Source organism: Watersipora subatra, chromosome 9 (genome assembly GCF_963576615.1).
Source record: "Watersipora subatra chromosome 9, tzWatSuba1.1, whole genome shotgun sequence".
Taxonomy (NCBI): Eukaryota; Metazoa; Bryozoa; class Gymnolaemata; order Cheilostomatida; family Watersiporidae; genus Watersipora; species Watersipora subatra.
The window spans coordinates 16520323-16539594 of record NC_088716.1 but is presented as its reverse complement, the minus strand read 5'-3'; the positions used below and the strand labels follow the sequence as shown (position 1 = coordinate 16539594).

Below are 19272 nucleotides of genomic sequence, written 5' to 3'. Positions count from 1 at the left end.
GCACTGAAGCCAGTAGGTGTGGCAGCACCCACGGGAGATCAGGAATGGGAGAAAGCGATGACCGAGGCCGGCACAATTTGCCCAGGAGCAGCTGCCTCAGACATAGATGCAGAGGACCTGGACAGAACCCTGACAGGAGAGGAGGAGGTCTGCCAGGTGGCTACCATAAGCTCTTTCCAAGGTCTAGATTGGAGACCGTGGTGACGAATAGAAGGGAGATTGTTGTGGAATGTGATCCACTGAGAGCTGAGCCTAGGGCTGAGCTAAGCCGAGCCGTCGTCAGTCAGGCAGAATAACGAGGTGAGAGTTAAGCCAGTCAGAGCCAAGCCAAGCAGAGGCAAGCCAAGCCGAGCAGAGCTAAGCCAAGCAGAGGCAAGCCCAGCCAAGTATAACGAGAGGCAGGGCCTACCCGCTATATAAGCCTGAACATTTGTGCTAGAGAGCAGAGCTGTTCTAGGCCTGTTTATTGCCTGTGCTTGATTATTCTTGTACTCTTATGAACTAAGCAGAAATATATGTATAAACTCATGCACCGAGTCTTGTAATAGTGGAGGAAAGTAAGGGTAGCACCAAACCTTTACAAAATCTTTATCACATAGGCATCCTCATGTCTATGTATAGCGATGACCATGTGATATAAACCAATGTCTGTGCATTGGTTATATGTACATGTATGTTTGGAATTAGTGTCTAACATGAACTTAGCATACTTAGGCTGATCTCAGCAGCCAGAATTTCTCACACAGACCAGGTTGCAGTGGATTTCTTTGACAGCTAATGGTAGGAACAGACTCAATCTGTTGAGACCACACATGAGTGATCAGATTGGTTGACAGACTGGAGACAATCAAAGCTGAAGCTGTTTACGGTGAAGCTGGTTTCGTTTACAACTTTCAAACACCATCGATTGTGTGCAATGTGTAGTAACAGTGACAATGCTAAACAGACACATGGAAATCCAACAGTGTCAGGTTATCCACAGTATCAACTTCATACTAATGCATAGTTGCAGTATGTATGCAGTTTAAAGTTTTGAAGAATGTATATTCGCAGTATGCATGAAATGCTGGGTTTCAGGTAATGCATCATGGAAATAAATGTGCAGTAGACCGTAGTGGGCAATGGCCAGTTGGAGTGCAGTTGCAGTAAATGTCTACTGTGCATTAGTGAGATGTAATGTACTAAAATGTACTGCAATGACTCAGTGCAGTTCTAATGCATCACAACCATAGTTTGTAGACATGAAAATGATTTTGTTCCATTATTAAATGAAGAACTACAGAGCAGATGGGCAGCTAAATTGAAAGCTCGGTTATTATAATAATCTGTATAAACTATTAAAATAAACCAAACTATCACGTGTACTGATAAGGAATCAATCTATGATTTATTATTGTATATGTAGTGTATTGATTAATTCATCAACATTTTTGTATTTTAAAATTTAACTAAAACTCTTAGTTAAATATATGACACATGATACACAACTACTGCGTAAACTAATTAAAGCCTGTAGAGTATAGAAACTTTACAGAAAAAATTATTATGTAACATAAAACTTTGAAGTAATTTTAAAATTTGAATAAATTTTCGCATGCAGTAGCAAAAGCAAAAAAGATTCTAAAATGCAGGGTTAGAGAATATATTTTTTTGCTCAGAAACTTCCTAAAGAGAGACTGAGTTATACTCACGATTCAGGGAGGTCCTGAAGTTGGCAACGGTTCAAGTGTAGCTTAGAAAGAGAAGTAAGAGCCCCAACAACTTCGGGGAGGCCTTCTTTGAAGTTGTTGTCACTCAGCACTAACACCTTCAGTTGAGTCAGAAAGGATAGACTGTAATATATACATGTGTCATATATTAATATAATTTTAAAAACATAAATAAAGATTCGCATGCGGTAACCAGAGTGAGAAAAATTTCGAATTGCATTGTTAGAGAATTTACTTCCTTTTCTCAGAAACTTCCTTGAGAGAAACTGAGTTATACTCACAATTCAGGGAGGTCCTGAAGTTGGCAGCTGTCTAGGTATAGCTCAGTGAGATATGTAAGAGCTCCAACAACTCCAGGGAGGCCTTCCTCGAAGTTGTTGCCGCTCAGCCATAGCACATTCAGTTGAGTCAGAGAAGACAGACTGTAATATATACATATGATAAATTAAAGGTATAATAGTATTGGTTCACAGGCTATGATAAAGTATCTCAGTACATAAAAATTAATTTGTTCTACTATTAAATGAAGAACTACAGAGCAGATGGGCAGCTAAATTGAATGCTCAGTTATTATGATAATCTGCAAGAATTATCAAGAACTGCAATAAATTATTATTGTTATCAAGAATTATCAATAAACTGCAAGAATTATTATTAGCAAGAACTATCACATGTACTGATAAGGAATCAAGCTATGATTTATTATTGTACATGTAATATATTGATTAATTAATCTATTTTATTGTTTTCCAAATGTAAATATACTAAAACAAAACAGTTGAATATATAAAGTATGGTGAACAGTTATTATATGGGAGGATAGAAGACATTAGCTAGAGGGTCACTTCCTGAGAAATTAGTATGGAAATACATATTTGATCAGTATTTATTCCTCTTATATCCTGAATGTGATGTGTGAATGTTAAGATAATACATGATACAGAAACGAAGCTGCAAAAATGTAATAGGTTTGCATTCTTATCTGTAAAAAAATTCTCTTTTTATTGTTTGGTTATTTTATTTTTAGTTTTAGTTTTATGTTATTTTAACTGAGTATATATTCTACCTCTAACAATATGATATTTAGCAAAATAAAATGCTTCTGTAAGCCATAGGTGGTGAATCTCATTTAAAACACATCTAACATCTATCAGAAATAAAGGGTACAATATACTCTAACATATTCTAAGCATTATAAACCAACCTGATTTATATATTTTAATTGTTTGGATGATTTATTTATAGTTTGGAGTCCATTTGATTTAACAGACTGTCATTGTTTAGTAAAAATTGAATGTTGTATTTTGGATATTATAGCTACTTCGTAACTTGTGACAAAAGTTTGCTCATATTTTATGTTGGGGGTGCAAATAATTGTATGTAGAGCTGATCTTAAGTTGGGATTTGACTGTATAATGACTTCTTTTATATAATTTATAGAATTTGCTATCAAATTGGGAAATAGAATAATAAAAGTATTGCCATGAAAAATATATTTATAACAAGTAAAATCTTAGTTGTGATTTTACTAACTGATATCAACCTTTTTACAACTAAATCTGCATATTAAGAAGATTTGAACAGTTTGTAGACTCAGCCTTCTAATGTTTATGATCATATTTTAGGATGACTATTAATAGTACATAATATGTTGGGTGGTCTCTACCACAAGACAGTGAACATGGATGTACAGGGACCAAAAGCTATGAGGAATGAATGTGTGGCTACAATGTAGTAAAATTGGCACATCACATTAGGTGATTTTGTCATTAAATTTCGCCTTTAAAAATAGCTGAAAACGTGAATTTGAATTTCAACGTACCAAAAATATTGAAAATGATCATTTTTGTATGTCAAATTTTTACTGTACTGTTAGAAACCAGCTATGTTTCTCCTTTGATCTCTTCTACTAGTTGTAGAAGTTAGTATATGTAATGTATTAAATTAATTAATACATTAAATTAATTAATTTAATGTTTTAATTAATTTATCAAAATTTTTAAATTTGAAATAAAGCTCTTAGTTAAATAAATGACACCTGATACACAACAACTGCGTAAATTAATTAAAACCTTTAGATTATAGAAATTCCACTGACAACAATTATTATATAACATAAAACATTAATGTAATTTTATAAATTTAAATAAATTTTTGCATGTGGTAACGAAAGTGAAAAAACATTCTGAAATGCAATGGTATTGAACGTACATCTTTTGTTCAGAAACTTTTTACAGCTACAGAGAGACTGAATTCTACTTACAAATCAGGGAGGCTCTGAAGTTGGCACCTGTCCAAGTATAGCCTAGGGAGAGAAGTAAGAGTACCAACAACCTCAGGGAGGCCTTCTTTGAAGTTGTTGTCACTCAGCCCTAGCTCCTTCAGTTGAGTCAGAGAGGATATACTGTAATATATACATGTGATAAATTAAAGGTATAATAGTATAGGTTCACAGGCAGTAATAAAGTATCTCAGTACATAAAATGAATTTGTTCTACTATTAAATGAAGAACTACAGAGCAGATTGGCAGCTAAATTGAATGTTCAATTATCATAATAATCTGTATGAATTATTAAAATAAACCCAACTATCACATGCACTGATAAGGAATCAATCTATGATTTATTATGGTACATGTGTTGATGAAGTTATTACAGATAAGAACTCTTCAGTTGAAGCCACTCACTGATAGTAAAAGTTGTTTGATGATACTTTGTGTTGATTTATTACTGAGTAATATACTATCATGCATCAGAATATGTGTAAGTATTCAAACTATTCAAACATGTAAGATATCAAACTCTTTGTGATTGACTTATATAAAGTGATGCCTACCTCAACAGTGCACAGGATAAACAGTAGTACATACATGTATAAGTATGTAGAGATAGTCAAGTAGTAAAAGGAACAAGTACGGATAATTTGTATCACTACTGTAGATACTCATAGAATACTTGATGATTTACCATAATGAGTTCGATAGATCACATAATACAGCATATGAGGTACTTTATTACCTTTTTGTCACAAGAGTTTCACTAAAGTATATATTGCAGTATTGTACAAGTTACTGTTACACTTCAGTTAGATATATTATATAACGTTTACGGTAGATGAAGGAAATGTCAGGGTTATAACTTGGTATGAACTGCAGTCTGATGATATAGCAGGATATTCCCGTACTAAATAATAATAAATTGTTTATTCAACTAGTTTATTACAGTTGGAAGGAGAATCACTACTCTGGTAGTATAAGTGAAGGTAACTCTGTACAGTTTTACCTTTCCAGCTGGCAGTTCTCTGGAATGTTCTCTAACCGCAGCTCCTTCACCATGGGACAAAGTATATTCAATGGTGGAATCTTTCCTTTGCATCTAAAGTGTGTAATGGAGTCTTCAGCAACATCACTAAGTACCTCCTCCATTGTTCTGTATTGCAGTGAGTCAAGGAGATAGTTATCAGACTCCTGTGTAGACAGTCTGTAGGAAACTGTGTACACTATAAAATAAGTTGTGAGAATATAATAAACCTCTTTTATTACTTACAACCATGTTTTTTGTCATATCAACAACAACAGTAAGCTCTTGACTAAAATAAAACACAACTATCATCTCTCTTGTTCTGTACCAAAAGGTTAATAATTACTAGATGTTTCTGAGAGATTTTATAATTTGAAGATAAAACATAGACATCCTTTTCATAGAGTTCTTTCATGAGAAAACAGCCAATAAAATTTGATCATTATTAATTATATGGTGACCCTTAGCACCAGCAGTATAATCAGTCACAGCAAGTCAGACTTTGTGGCAGCATACTAAATAGTTAATTGTTATTAATGTATTCAAGTAATTATTAGTACTATTTTGTGGACACTTCTACTGATAACTTTCTATTATAGATTTGTTAAAATTAAAGAATGACAAAGTAATTTTTAAGAAAACAACAAAGGCTAGACAACTGCTGTAATGATAAATTAACCATAGAAATTACAACTGTGTTGTTCTCATAAATGGAAAATCGGTTACCACTTAAACTTATGTTGTTGTTTAACATATTTATAAATCATACAAATTTATATTTCACCACCATAAATGTCGAATAGCACACAAACGATATGATACGCATTTCATTTTGGTGAGTCACTTATATAAACAGCTAACACACAAGTTTTGCTTACCTTCAATAATTCTCTATTTTTTTAAAATTAAAAAAATTATAAACCGATCAATTGTTTAAATATATCTGCAGTTTGATTGCAACTCATGTATAAATTTGTTCTCCTTATCCAATGTCTAAACTAATATTCTTATCCAATGTCTAGACTAATCTCCTTATCCAATGTCTAGACTAATCTCCTTATCCAATGTCTAGACTAATCTCCTTATCCAATGTCTAGACTAATCTCCTTATCCAATGTCTAGACTAATCTCCTTATCCAATGTCTAGACTAATGTCCTTATCCAATGTCTAGACTAATGTCCTTATCCAATGTCTAGACTAATGTCCTTATCCAATGTCTAGACTAATCTCCTTATCCAATGTCTAGACTAATGTCCTTATCCAATGTCTAGACTAATCTCCTTATCCAATGTCTAGACTAATCTCCTTATCCAATGTCTAGACTAAGGTCCTTATCCAATCTCTACACTAATCTCCTTATCCAATGTCTAGACTAATCTCCTTATCCAATGTCTAAACTAATCTCCTTATCCAATGTCTAGACTAATGTCCTTATCCAATGTCTAGACTAATCTCCTTATCCAATGTCTAGACTAATCTCCTTATCCAATGTCTAGACTAATCTCCTTATCCAATGTCTAGACTAATCTCCTTATCCAATGTCTAGTCTAATGTCCTTATCCAATGTCTAGACTAATGTCCTTATCCAATGTCTAGACTAATGTCCTTATCCAATGTCTAGACTAATCTCCTTATCCAATGTCTAAACTAATCTCCTTATCCAATGTCTAGACTAATCTCCTTATCCAATGTCTAGACTAATGTCCTTATCCAATGTCTAGACTAATCTCCTTATCCAATGTCTAGACTAATGTCCTTATCCAATGTCTAGACTAATGTCCTTATCCAATGTCTAGACTAATCTCCTTATCCAATGTCTAGTCTAATCTCCTTATCCAATGTCTAGACTAATCTCCTTATCCAATGTCTAGACTAATGTCCTTATCCAATGTCTAGACTAATCTCCTTATCCAATGTCTAGACTAATGTCCTTATCCAATGTCTAGTCTAATCTCCTTATCCAATGTCTTGACTAATGTCCTTATCCAATGTCTAGACTAATGTCCTTATCCAATGTCTAGACTAATCTCCTTATCCAATATCTAGACTAATGTCCTTATCCAATATCTAGACTAATCTCCTTATCCAATGTCTAGACTAATCTCCTTATCCAATGTCTAGACTAATCTCCTTATCCAATGTCTAGACTTGGGAATACCATTTTAGCAAGGGTCAACTGTAGTCCCCGAATGTTATGCTGATTAGTATAACTGTATATGTTACCATTAGTTTATGATAGAAGTTAACAAGTTAATAAGGGAGAGTATTGTAGAAGAACAACTATGATAATAGTAAGGAAGATTATTAAATGATAAATATACAAATAAACATACCATCTGTACTGTAGCTTGTTGTGTCTGAGGGAGACAGCAGAGGGTCCTCTAACTGTAAGCTGTATGATGAGTCTGAAAGAGCTCTGGCACTAGAAGGTGGCCCTTCATCCTGACTGCTAGATGGACCAGACTCTCCTGACAACCAAGTAAGAGACACAGGTGAAATATTTGCTGTAAAGCAAACTTTTATAGCACACCTGATGCTGCTTGTAGATGATACTAGTATTTACTGCTAGTAACATGTATTTGAACATCATTTTACACGACCTTAGTAGCTGTAGTTCATCAGTAACCTTGTTGCTACAGCGATGAAACCATGAAGTTTTGTTTTAATTTAAATTTTGATTGCTGATAGAAATTGAAACTTAGAGATAATGAAATCCTCAACCTCTGGCTATTGCACCTATCATAAGATGTCCTGGTTTATTCTGCCAAGTATTATTTCAACTTGGGTGGTCATTGATAATCCAGGCCAGTCATATATTGATTTTATAAGTCATGTGTCAATTTCCAGGCAATAGTTATAAAAAAGCAACACTGATGGATGACTACAGTCAAAGCCTTTAAACAGATAGTTTGCATTAGAAATTTTAGAACAAAGTTTTCTTTCTGGAACACAAACATTTTAAATTACTTGCCATTGCAAAACTATGAAAACGCCTTTTTATTTACAGACAATTTATTTTTTAGTTTTGTTAAAAAATTGAGTTGTGTTTTAAAAAACAATGAACACTGTCGTTTATTCCTAATATCGCTTGAAAGAATTATAGAAAACCCAGAGAGAGGTAATAGCAGAACCCTTGTGCATGTAGTCTTGCTTCAAAGTACTTCCAACACACATAAAAACGCAATGGATTTTTTTTGTCCTTAGATCTACGATCTACCATAAAACCTCTAGTTAAACGCCACCTCTATTTGAATGCCACTATGAGAGAAGGGTTGAAAAATAGAGCGACACCTTCTATTTGAACACCACCTCCATTTGACTGCCACTCTGACTGTTTTTGATCTTTATGAACCCACTAGCGGAATGTCCGGCTTTGCATGAGTATTAAAAATCCGCTTATAAACCACGAGAAGTAATGAGAGTTGCCTGTCACTTGCTATTAGCTGGGCGCATTGTCAATGGCTAATTTGAGTAAGCTTACTAATAAGAGCTAACTACTTGCTTTCACTATTGAGCGTGCATAAAATTACGCTACTCCTCTCCATGACGTTGCGCCATCATGTTGCATTGTATCAGAGAGCGGTAGCGTGTTTGCACCCATATAACGACATATATAGCCTAATGTTTCCATATAGCTTGTGTGGCTTAATTGGTAAGGGATTGTACCGGTCAACAGAAGGGTCTGAGATCAATTCTTCTGCAATACAATTCTTTACTTTAAGATTTTGATAGCTGGACAAACACACACAAACTTTTAGAAATATATAATATCAAGTGATTAGTAGAAAAATGTCCACAAAATTATAGTAATCATGAATCGTTTACATTAATAAAATTCAATTTTCTTGTTCAAATCCAAAGCCTTTCGCTTTTTTTGTTTTCACTTTGAAAGCAAAACTAGAAAAATAATAACAGGCCCAGGCTAATAGTAGTTCCTTGTTTAATGCGGTCTTGATACTTCGATATACATATATAAAAAAGCGGTTTGCAATTTTTAGGCCAAAGGTTACGTTTAGTGAGAAAAACTTTCACATTACATGTTGCGTTTGAGCTTAATGCAGGGCGTAAAAGTTTTGCTCCACCAAAACATTGTTTGAACGCTAATATTGACCAGTTCAGCTGTGCAGAAAAAAGAGTTGAGGTCAGAAGAAGATTGTGGAAATTTTGAAAAGTATTGAACAACTAGAAGATGTTTGTTCCATCAAAAGCAACAATCGGAACGTAGCTTCTGAGCAAACGATGGAAATATTTTTGTTTTAAAACCGTTGATTTTTGTGCCAGCATGTAATATAAGTGTGATTCGTTTATGTCACTTGTTCATGAATATGTATTTGTGGCATTTGGTAGATTATCATTATATAATTTATAAATTTGCAGATTCACAGCATATTATTTGATAGCATCATTGCGGTAATCTGATAATACAATTGATCAACGCTCGTCACTCCTCTTCTATTGCGCATAAAAAGCGAGTTTTGGCGGCAAACTGCAGAGAACATATCAACGAGTGCAATGAGCTTTTATGCAACATTAGTAAATATAGATATAAAATAAAAATATGTCTTCAAATTTAGAATGAATTAAACATTGAAAGTGCCAACAAATTGCAAAGAAAGACACAGGCTATAATATCATAGCAGGTTATTTGCAAGCAATAGATATCAACTGGTAGAGATATTTCTCGGTTTCACAAAGGATATTTATTAAGAGATCTTTGATAAGTTGAGGTAAGCTAGCAGATTTATTGTATCAAATAAGTTTAATATCGCTCCATCGGAAAAAGAGAGCAAAATATAGGCAACATTTGCTTCACTTATAATAGGGCTAAATTTATCTTCTCAAAATTCTTATGAGCCATTTGAAAAATACACTGCCAGTCTCTATTTGAGCACCCCCTCCAATTGACCGCCACTATAGAGGAAGGGTTGAAAAATAGAGCGCCATGGCGTTCAATTGGAGGTTATATGGTAATCCCGTTTTCTACATCCATACCATAAGCTAATGCTATGAACTTTAGCGACGTAAAGTGACATTGTTTTAACAAGTACATCTGGTAAAGGAAAATGTTGAAAGGATTGGATTTGTAAATATCAACTGATCTGCTTATAGACCATCAACCAATCAGGAATATACTAACATAATTTGTATCAAACTATACAATATTATTTTACTAAAAAATAAAAATATATTTTATTACACCATAATTTAAAAGTCAGCGCTGACCATACTCTCTCATATAACAACACTTGATCTTACCAGGTTTTGTACTAGGTTTGCCTCTAATCTTTTTCCAAGCTCGTCTCAGCATGACTCCTGAGTAACTGCAGCTAAATATAACATATTAGTGCATTTAGAATCAGATTTAACACATCAAAATCTACGTATGACTCCATCATTAAGTTATGTGTGACAATGGCAACAATGCAAATCACAGCTTGGAGTTTGTGCCACAAGGGAGTATAGATTTCTAAAAATCAATAACATAACCTATCGCTTCCTGCAAACAAGTGCACACATTAATTCAATTTCTGAGATGGAAGACAACTCCCAAGTAGAAAAAAGTATTTTAAATATTTCTTATGTTTGATATACTTGTAACCATTGTAACAGGTCAACAAGATCCATGAACTACTTAAGATGGTTGTAGAATTTACCAGAAAAACGCTTTATAACTTTAGGTGAGTAGTACATTCAGTTGATAGTTGTTTGCTGAACAGAAAAGGCTCTCAGACTAGCTAATAATAGTCATATATTGTAATTGACAGAGTCAGCGCTATGTATTGTTAATTTAACACTTGTCCAAAATATTCAGCATCCTGGCTAATGTAAACATAACATTACACGGGCTAGAGGGTTAATCATTATAATATATGCGATTGGAAAAATCTCCTACAATCAATTACTAAGTAGTGCACTACATCTGTCAAACTCGCCTTATAAAACGTGTAGGTAACTTTTCTGTCTTTTTGTAGTCTCAATATTTCTCTACGTTCAAAACGCCTAAAAATGAACATACAATCATATTAATAGGATAATTGTAACTTAGTTTTTAATATAATTGCTGTTGACAGCACAGATTTCTACTTCATTTCACTTCACTATTTGGTATTGTTTCTGATAGAGATACCCTCTGTAGGAGTCTAATTGAAAATCTGTATAATATATCATCTAAAGATGGAGTGAGTTGTTAGTAACCTGTCAGATTTAATAGAGTTATAACACTCACAAATGATTACAGGACAGACAACACTGTTCTAATCTGTAATAATTCCCTAGTGAAATCTATTGTAATCCATCGACATGTTTGCGTACAAGCAACCTGACAGATCACAGAAAAAATTACTGTAAAATTCAGTATATCGTAAAACCCCTCATTGCACGCAACCTCTATTTGAACACCACCTCTATTTGAATGTCACTACGAAAGAAGGGTTGAAAAATAGAGCGCCAACCTCTATTTAAACACCACCTCCATTTGACTGCCACTTTATAAACCTATATTATCAAGTGATCAGTAGAAAAATGTCCACAAAATCATATTAATAATGAATCGTTTACATAAATAACAATCAAATCTCTCATTGTCCAACTCTAAAGCTGTTCGCTTTTTTTCGTTACAACTTTGAAAGCAACACCATAGAAATAATCAAAAGCGGTCTCGGGCAGTTCTTTGTAATACATGTACTTCGCAGAACATGCATATAAAATAGTTTGAAAGTTTTGGGCCAAAGGTTACGTCTAGCGAGCAAACTTTCAAGTGCTGGATTTGGGTTAAATGCAGAGCGTAAAAGTTTTGCTCTGCCAAAAAATGGTTTTGAAGCCAATATCGACTAGTTCAGCATTGCAGAAAAAGTGTTGAGACCAGAAGACATTGTTGAAGATATTGTAAAACTAGAAGATTTTCGTGACATCAAAGGCAACAATCAGAACGCAGCTACCCAAGCAAACGATAGAAATATTTTTGTTATAAAAATGTAAATTTTTGTTTTTGCATGAATATAAGCATGGTTCATTTATGTCACTTGTTCATAAATATATATTTGTGTCATTTGATAAATTATCATTATATAACTTACAAATATGCAGATTTATAGCGTGTTATTTAGTAGCATCCATGCGGCTATCTTAACAGGGTTTACAATGGATCGATGCTCATAACTCCTTTTCTACTGCACATAAAAAGCTAGCTTTGGCTGCAAACTGTAGCAAACATAACAATGAATGTAATGAGCTTTTATGCAACATTGTTAAATATAGATATAAAATGAAAATATGTCTTCAAATTTAGAATAAAATAAAAATTCAAAATGCCAACAAATTGCAAGGAAGGACACAGGCTATAATATCATCGTAGGTCAATTGCAAGCAATAGATATTAACTGGTAGAGATATTTCTCGGTTTTTCGATGCATGTTTATTAAAAGATCTTTGACAAGTTGGAGGTAAGTTAGCGGATTTATTGCATACAAAAGCTTTAATATTGCTCTACTGGAAAAAGAGAGCAAAATAGGCATAAATTTATCTTCCGAAAATTCAGACAAGTCATTTGAAAAATACACCGCCAGCCTCTATTTGAACGCCATCACTATAGAGGAAGGGTTGAAAAATAGAGCGCCATGGCGTTCAATTAGAGGTTTTACGGTAATCTACATTAGCTAGGTTACTTAAAGACTTATACGATTACAACGGAGGTTTTCATATTACTATGTTTATGGTGAAGTAACAGTCAGAAAAAATGACTATTGAAGACATAACAGTGGACACGTATTGTTGATGAAGTTAAGTCTATCATGAGCCACTGTATACTATTACTACTCATCGTCTATCATTATTAAAATAGTTCACAAGCAAGTAAATTTATTGCTACTTAGTGTTTACTTCTTTTTATAAAGAATATTTTTAAATAATATGAAAATGACACATCATAAAATTTCTATTTTCCACTACACTAGAAATATAGAGAAAAACTGATTCCAATTTTAATTACCGTATTTGCTCATATGAAGCATTAGGTAAGCAGCATTAAAACATTAGCCATGGGAATGTCCTCTCCTTTGAAATTTACAATTATCCAGCAACAAAGAAGTTTTAAAGTGACAGACAAATAAAACCTCCAGATGAGTCACCAGGTTATACTAAGTAAAGCTACTTACAAGGCTGTTATTACTATTCATCAAATCAGTTTATGATGAAAAGATGATGTTTTGTTGTGTAGTTCTCTACTATAAAGAATAAGGAAAGAGCTAACTAGGCTTCAGATGAATACTACTTGCTCAGACGCTAGCTGCATGTGGAATGAGCTTAGGGCTTCCCAGGCAATCAGGACTGAAGTTGATCACGTGATAACAGTCTCGGCTAATGCTAAAAATAGCAACTAGTCGTCATGATCCAGAAATGACAACATAGCTACGCAGGACTTGATAGCCTAGTAAAGTCCATTATATTTGAACAAAAGAAATCTTCATCTTGAAACTTCGAACATTCAGACTTTTAAACTGATAAAAATAATGGCAAAGTTACCTCATGTCAGCATGCTACCTTGGTATGACCAAAAATATTTTCACAAATAGAAATAGGATGCTAGTATTCACGTTTGAAATTTAAGTCACTCCTGATGGTCATCTATGTAAAGCGGAGAACTATAATATGACTCTTATGTTAAACTATGGTTATTGTTTCAAGTTTGCTACAACAAGCAATAGTATTATCTCTGCTCAAACTAACAAGCCAAGCTTTTCATCAAAAGCTGTGAGATTATTTATCACTTCAGCTAATATAAGCAGTTTATAGTCAAACAATGTTCATTAGCTAGTTTGCGAGGATCAATTGAGAGTGAGAACACCTGCATTAACAGTAAGTTTATTTTTTCGACTACATGTAATTTTGAACTTTTTTAATGACTTTTTGTACACGCGCTAATATTAACCTAATTGTTATTTTCCAGCAACTGCTAGTTATCTATCACAACAGCTAATACATCTCACGTTCTGGGGCAAGTTATACTAGTATTTGGAGCGGATCTCTCAACTATTGTTAGTGTTGGTACCAAACATGTTTGTTCAATTCAACTAATGCATTTGCCTGTTTTTTATTTTTTACATCAACCTCTGTATTTTCTTTCCATTGGTGCACATCATTCTTCTGTATATTTTTCTGGCACAATTAAACGAATAAAGCAAATCTCAACCTACGAGAACACCTATTCATTGTCGCAATCCACAGGTCCCAAACCAGATACTAGAACAGTTATTACTGTATGTCTATCAGCTATGACAGTACTGGAAACTAGCAGTGTCTTGGCCTGTGAGAGGTCATTGTGTGGGTATAACTTGTAGTGGATGGTGTCTATGAGCAACAGTTCATGACGTAAGGAAGAACCTTTTTTAAGGTTTTAAGGCTATGATAACCAACACTTGCTATATAACAAACTCACCTGGTTTAAGCTATGTTTTACCGGATTCATTTGCAGGTAGTCGACACAATAATAATTGTGTCGATGGCACTTTGGTACAAGTGGCGTATAGAAAGTAGGCTTAAGTTCATGGATCGGCGCACAACTAAGGGTAAATAATTTTATGAAATTCTTCTGGCTACAAATCTATTTTTAGAATTATCATGTATGATATGATAATTCTATGATATATATGAGAATTCAAAACAATCCGCAATAAGAATGTATAGTTAGCAGTTAGTAGCAGTTAGTAGTAGTTTAGTTAGTAGCTAGTAGTTAGCAAGTGTTGAGGCAAAATACATTAGGTGTTCCTACATCGTAAATAATTCGTTCCAGGAATGTATACGTTATAGGGAATTTACGTTATAAGAACAGTAAAACACATGTAAATCGAATAAGCCGTTACAAAATCTTTCCAAACTCACTCCTCTGGTAATAGAAAATAGAAAAGCTAAACTTGGCTTTTTAATTTATCGGTTGTACAGTAACTGCAGTATTATGAGTTTTCATCGACAACTTTTCCCCTTTTTCTGATCAACTTCACTAGTTTCATAGACCATGATTGCGGTAATTTTACAATAATTTGATGGAGAGCACACAACTTCAACATTCAATCACTATGATTTGCTAATTTTTCTACACAGTCAAGTCTGTTCTACTACGTAAAAATAATAATAAATATTTTATAAATCTACAAAGCAAAACAGATGAAATATTTTTACTATATAAGTAATGGTACTGCCCGTTCATCATCTATCTGTATCCAGTGATCAAAGTTAAGATAAAAGATAACTTTTTACTATTGCCCAACTCGTGACATTCAAATTGGTAGATCACAGCTGTAACCTCTGGACCAATCGATCGCCTTTAAATAATTGTGAACAAATGCTCTGCGACCCGATTCTTTGTTGTGTCGACACATCTGACGATCTAAAGGAAGTTGTACACATAATAGATATAATGCTATACGCATGTTTTTTCCTTTGCAAGTGCGGCAAGATTTACTATTCAAATAAAATTTAAGAATGTTATATGGAGTTGGTTACGTAGTACAAAGCAAAAGCTTCACGTAAGTTCTTTACGTTTTCTGGAATTGACGTTATAGAAGGTATACCAAATAGGAGTGTCTACTGTATAGGATATATACCAAATAGGAGTGTCTACTGTATAGGAGGTATATCATATAGGAGTGTATACTGTATAGGAGGTATACCATATAGGAGTGTATACTGTATAGGAGGTATACCATATAGGAGTGTCTACTGTATAGGAGGTATACCATATAGGAGTGTATACTGTATAGGAGGTATACCATATAGGAGTGTCTACTGTATAGGAGATATACCAAATAGGAGTGTCTACTGTATAGGAGGTATATCATATAGGAGTGTCTACTGTATAGGAGGTATACCATATAGGAGTGTATACTGTATAGGAGGTATATCATATAGGAGTGTCTACTGCAGTGCTGCCCAACCTTTTCCGAACATGGGCCGGATTTAAAAAAAAATGACGCCAGTGGGCCGGACTCACATTTCTAGTCTTACATTCTTTAATAGAACTATTTGAAATGGTTTGGAAAAGTATTCAGAACTGTAAATATTGATTGTATTTTTTATTTATAGAAATTACCCTTTATACAATTATAATTCATAACTCAATTTAAACATAGGGGGTCCTACATATGATACTACATGTATTTCTATTACTTTTATTGCTATCAAAAGATTATAGTCTCCAGATATTACATGAATACGAAATGATCATTAGAAATTTTGATTTAGTGCCTTAAATTCTATAAAATAAATTCAACAATTTATCAAGATTAAAAAAAACATTGTTCAAATGGCTTTGTATTTCAATAATAAAACAATTTCATTTTAGATGTAAACCGGTAATGAACGAAAATATCAGTGAGAAACTTGAAATTGTTTCGAGTCATCAAGAAGCTTTTCGATGTCTGCCGGAATATTTGTTAAGGCCAGTCGGAGTTCATCTTCGAGGTGAGCGTCACTCAAAGAATTTCTTTTGTTCGATTTTATTAATTGCATGCGACTGAAGAGATATTCACACATCCATGTCGAACCGAACAAAACGAGAAAGCGTTTTGCGTAGCATGTAAGATTTGGAAATTGAGTGTGAGGCAGACCGTATTTGTAGAAGTCCATCAGATTCCTATTTAAAAATTGACTCTTGACATCAAAATCACTTTGTAATTCATTCAATTCCATTTGAAGCTCAACGGGGGCATCAGCAGGATCCACGTCAAAAGGCATTGAAAAAAATTTCAGCTGGTCTTCACAAGCACGGAAATCCTTAAATCTCCTGGCAAATTCTTCCTGCATCCGTTTTAACTCACTCACAAAGAATTCCCGGTTCATGGTTGAAATGTGCGACTGTTTCTGAAGGCAAGGAAAGTGGGCATAATTGCTGTCAGCAATTTGAGCAATCCACAAATCCAGTTTCTTTTGGAAAGCTGTCACCTCCCCAAACAAATTATGGATGAGTTTTTCTTTTCCTTGTAACCGCACATTCAACTCATTCAGTTTGTCTGTAATGTCCACCAGAAAAGAAAAATCATTCATCCATTTGTCGTCATCAAAATTGATGCATAAATTTCCTTTTGCTTCAAGAAATGCTGCCACATGTTCTCGAATATCGTAAAAGCGTTTCAAAGTACGTCCACGGCTGAGCCACCTGATCTCGGTAAAGTAAGGAATGCCAGAAAATTCGGCGTTTATCTCATCGAGAAAATTTCGAAACTGTCGATGATTCAATGCACGACTCCTAATGAAGTTGACAGCTTTCACGACATTATCCATGACGTGATCAAACTTAAAGATTTTGGAGCAAAGTGATTCCTGATGTATAATGCAATGGTACCACAATATTTGGTCTTTACTCACATTCAGGGATTCCAGTTTTCTTTGGATGAAACCACGCAAGCCTTGCTCCTTGCCGATCATGGCCGGTGCACCATCGGTAGCAATTCCCACCAGACGATCATAAGTCAGTCCCGCCTTTTCGAGTGCAGTGTCGATTTCTTTGAAAACAGCAGCACCCGTGCAATTTCCTTTCATGGGGCATAGAGCAAGTAATTCTTCAGTGATATTAAAAGTTGAATCAACACCTCTCACGAAAATCGCCAGTTGTGGTGTATCAGTAATGTCAGTAGATTCGTCGATGGCAATGCTGTAAGTTTCGAAGTTTTTACAAAGTTCGTTCAACTGCATTTTCGTATTTTTGGCCAGTTCTTCAATCCTTCGGGTTATTGTATTACGCGACAAGCTAACACATTTTATAGCTTTCTCTTTCTCTGGGCACAGAATTTCAATCGCCGAGGTGATACATTCTTTGACAAAATCTCCTTCCGAAAAAGGTTTCATGTTGCGTGCAATCTTTTCAGCAATGACGAAACTCACTTTGGCGTACTTTTTCGATTCATCATCTACTTTCCGAAAAATGTTCTGTTGTGAGACTAAATTCTTTTGAAGTAAAAGTGCTTTCTCCTTGCGTTGATCTCCTTCATAACGATTATGGGTCGAAGCGTGCTTTAATGTGTAATGCCGTTTCACATTTTCAGCTTTTAGAACTGCGACTGTTTCACCACAGATCAGACAAAGACATTTTGCATTTGATTCCACAAAGAAATACAAATTTGTCCATGCTTCGTTAAACCTGCGATTCTCCTTGTCTACTTTTCTGATTTTTCTAGCCGACGCCATGGATGAACAAAATTTGAAATTTATTGTGAAAAAGAAACTACTGTAATTTGCTCATCGGTATAAGAAGGCTTCCTTATCAAAGGTTGTGCTGGAGTATATTTGAAATTGAATCACCTCAAAAGCCAGTTTTATTGATGCGGAAAGTCAATAAGGCGTGCGCGCCTCGGTGGAAAATACCATAGATATTTCAATAAGCGGTAAAAAGTTCAGCGTTTTCTATTGAAATATCTATGGTAATTTCCCAGCAGTCCTTCTTCAACCAGCTGAGGTGAGCGCCCTGAGGCTTTTGATTCGACGATCGAATCAATCAATCGTACACGCTGTGATACTTCACTTTTTATCAATTTTTCAATGTCAGCAAAGACACTAATTTTTGACCTAACGCTACTGAATTCTTCAAACTGAAAACTATTGATTAGTAGCCAATCATCTTCGAAGAAAAATAACAGTTGTAAGCTTCTGCGTTAATAACAGGAATAAGTTAAAGACTGACGCACGGGCCGGATTCTAAGGCTTCATGGGCCGGATCCGGCCCGCGGGCCGGACGTTGGGCAGCACTGGTCTACTGTATAGGAGGTATATCATATAGGAGTGTCTACTGTATAAGAGATATATCATATAGGAGTGTCTACTGTATAAGAGATATATCATATAGGAGCGTCTACTGTATAGGAGGTATACCATATACGAGTGTCTACTGTATAAGAGATATATCATATAGGAGTGTATACTGTATAGGAAGTATATCATATAGGAGTGTCTACTATATAGGAGGTATATCATATAGGAGTGTCTACTGTATAAGAGATATATCATATAGGAGTGTCTACTGTATAGGAGGTATACCATATAGGAGCGTCTACTGTATAGGAGATATACCAAATAGGAGTGTCTACTGTATAGGAGGTATATCATATAGGAGTGTCTACTGTATAGGAGGTATACCATATAGGAGTGTATACTGTATAGGAGGTATACCATATAGGAGTGTCTACTGTATAGGAGGTATACCATATAGGAGTGTATACTGTATAGGAGGTATACCATATAGGAGTGTCTACTGTATAGGAGGTATACCATATAGGA

At 34.5% G+C, this 19272-nt stretch overlaps 2 protein-coding genes across 2 annotated transcripts; both read right to left on the bottom strand.

Annotated features, from left to right (window-relative positions):
* Window positions 1–263: 263 nt before the first annotated feature.
* On the bottom strand, window positions 264–10318 carry LOC137404841 (leucine-rich repeat-containing protein 1-like). The gene is made up of 7 exons (XM_068091069.1): window positions 10267–10318; window positions 7344–7478; window positions 4992–5208; window positions 3973–4113; window positions 1991–2131; window positions 1692–1832; window positions 264–357 (listed from the first exon to the last, which is right to left on the bottom strand). The coding sequence occupies exons 1-7, from the start codon at window positions 10316–10318 to the stop codon at window positions 264–266; spliced, it is 921 nt and encodes a 306-aa protein (XP_067947170.1).
* A 6053-nt stretch (window positions 10319–16371) lies between these two features.
* Window positions 16372–18186, bottom strand: LOC137404840 (general transcription factor II-I repeat domain-containing protein 2-like). The gene has a single exon (XM_068091068.1). It carries the CDS (start codon window positions 18184–18186, stop codon window positions 16372–16374), a length of 1815 nt encoding a protein of 604 aa, XP_067947169.1.
* Window positions 18187–19272: the final 1086 nt, after the last annotated feature.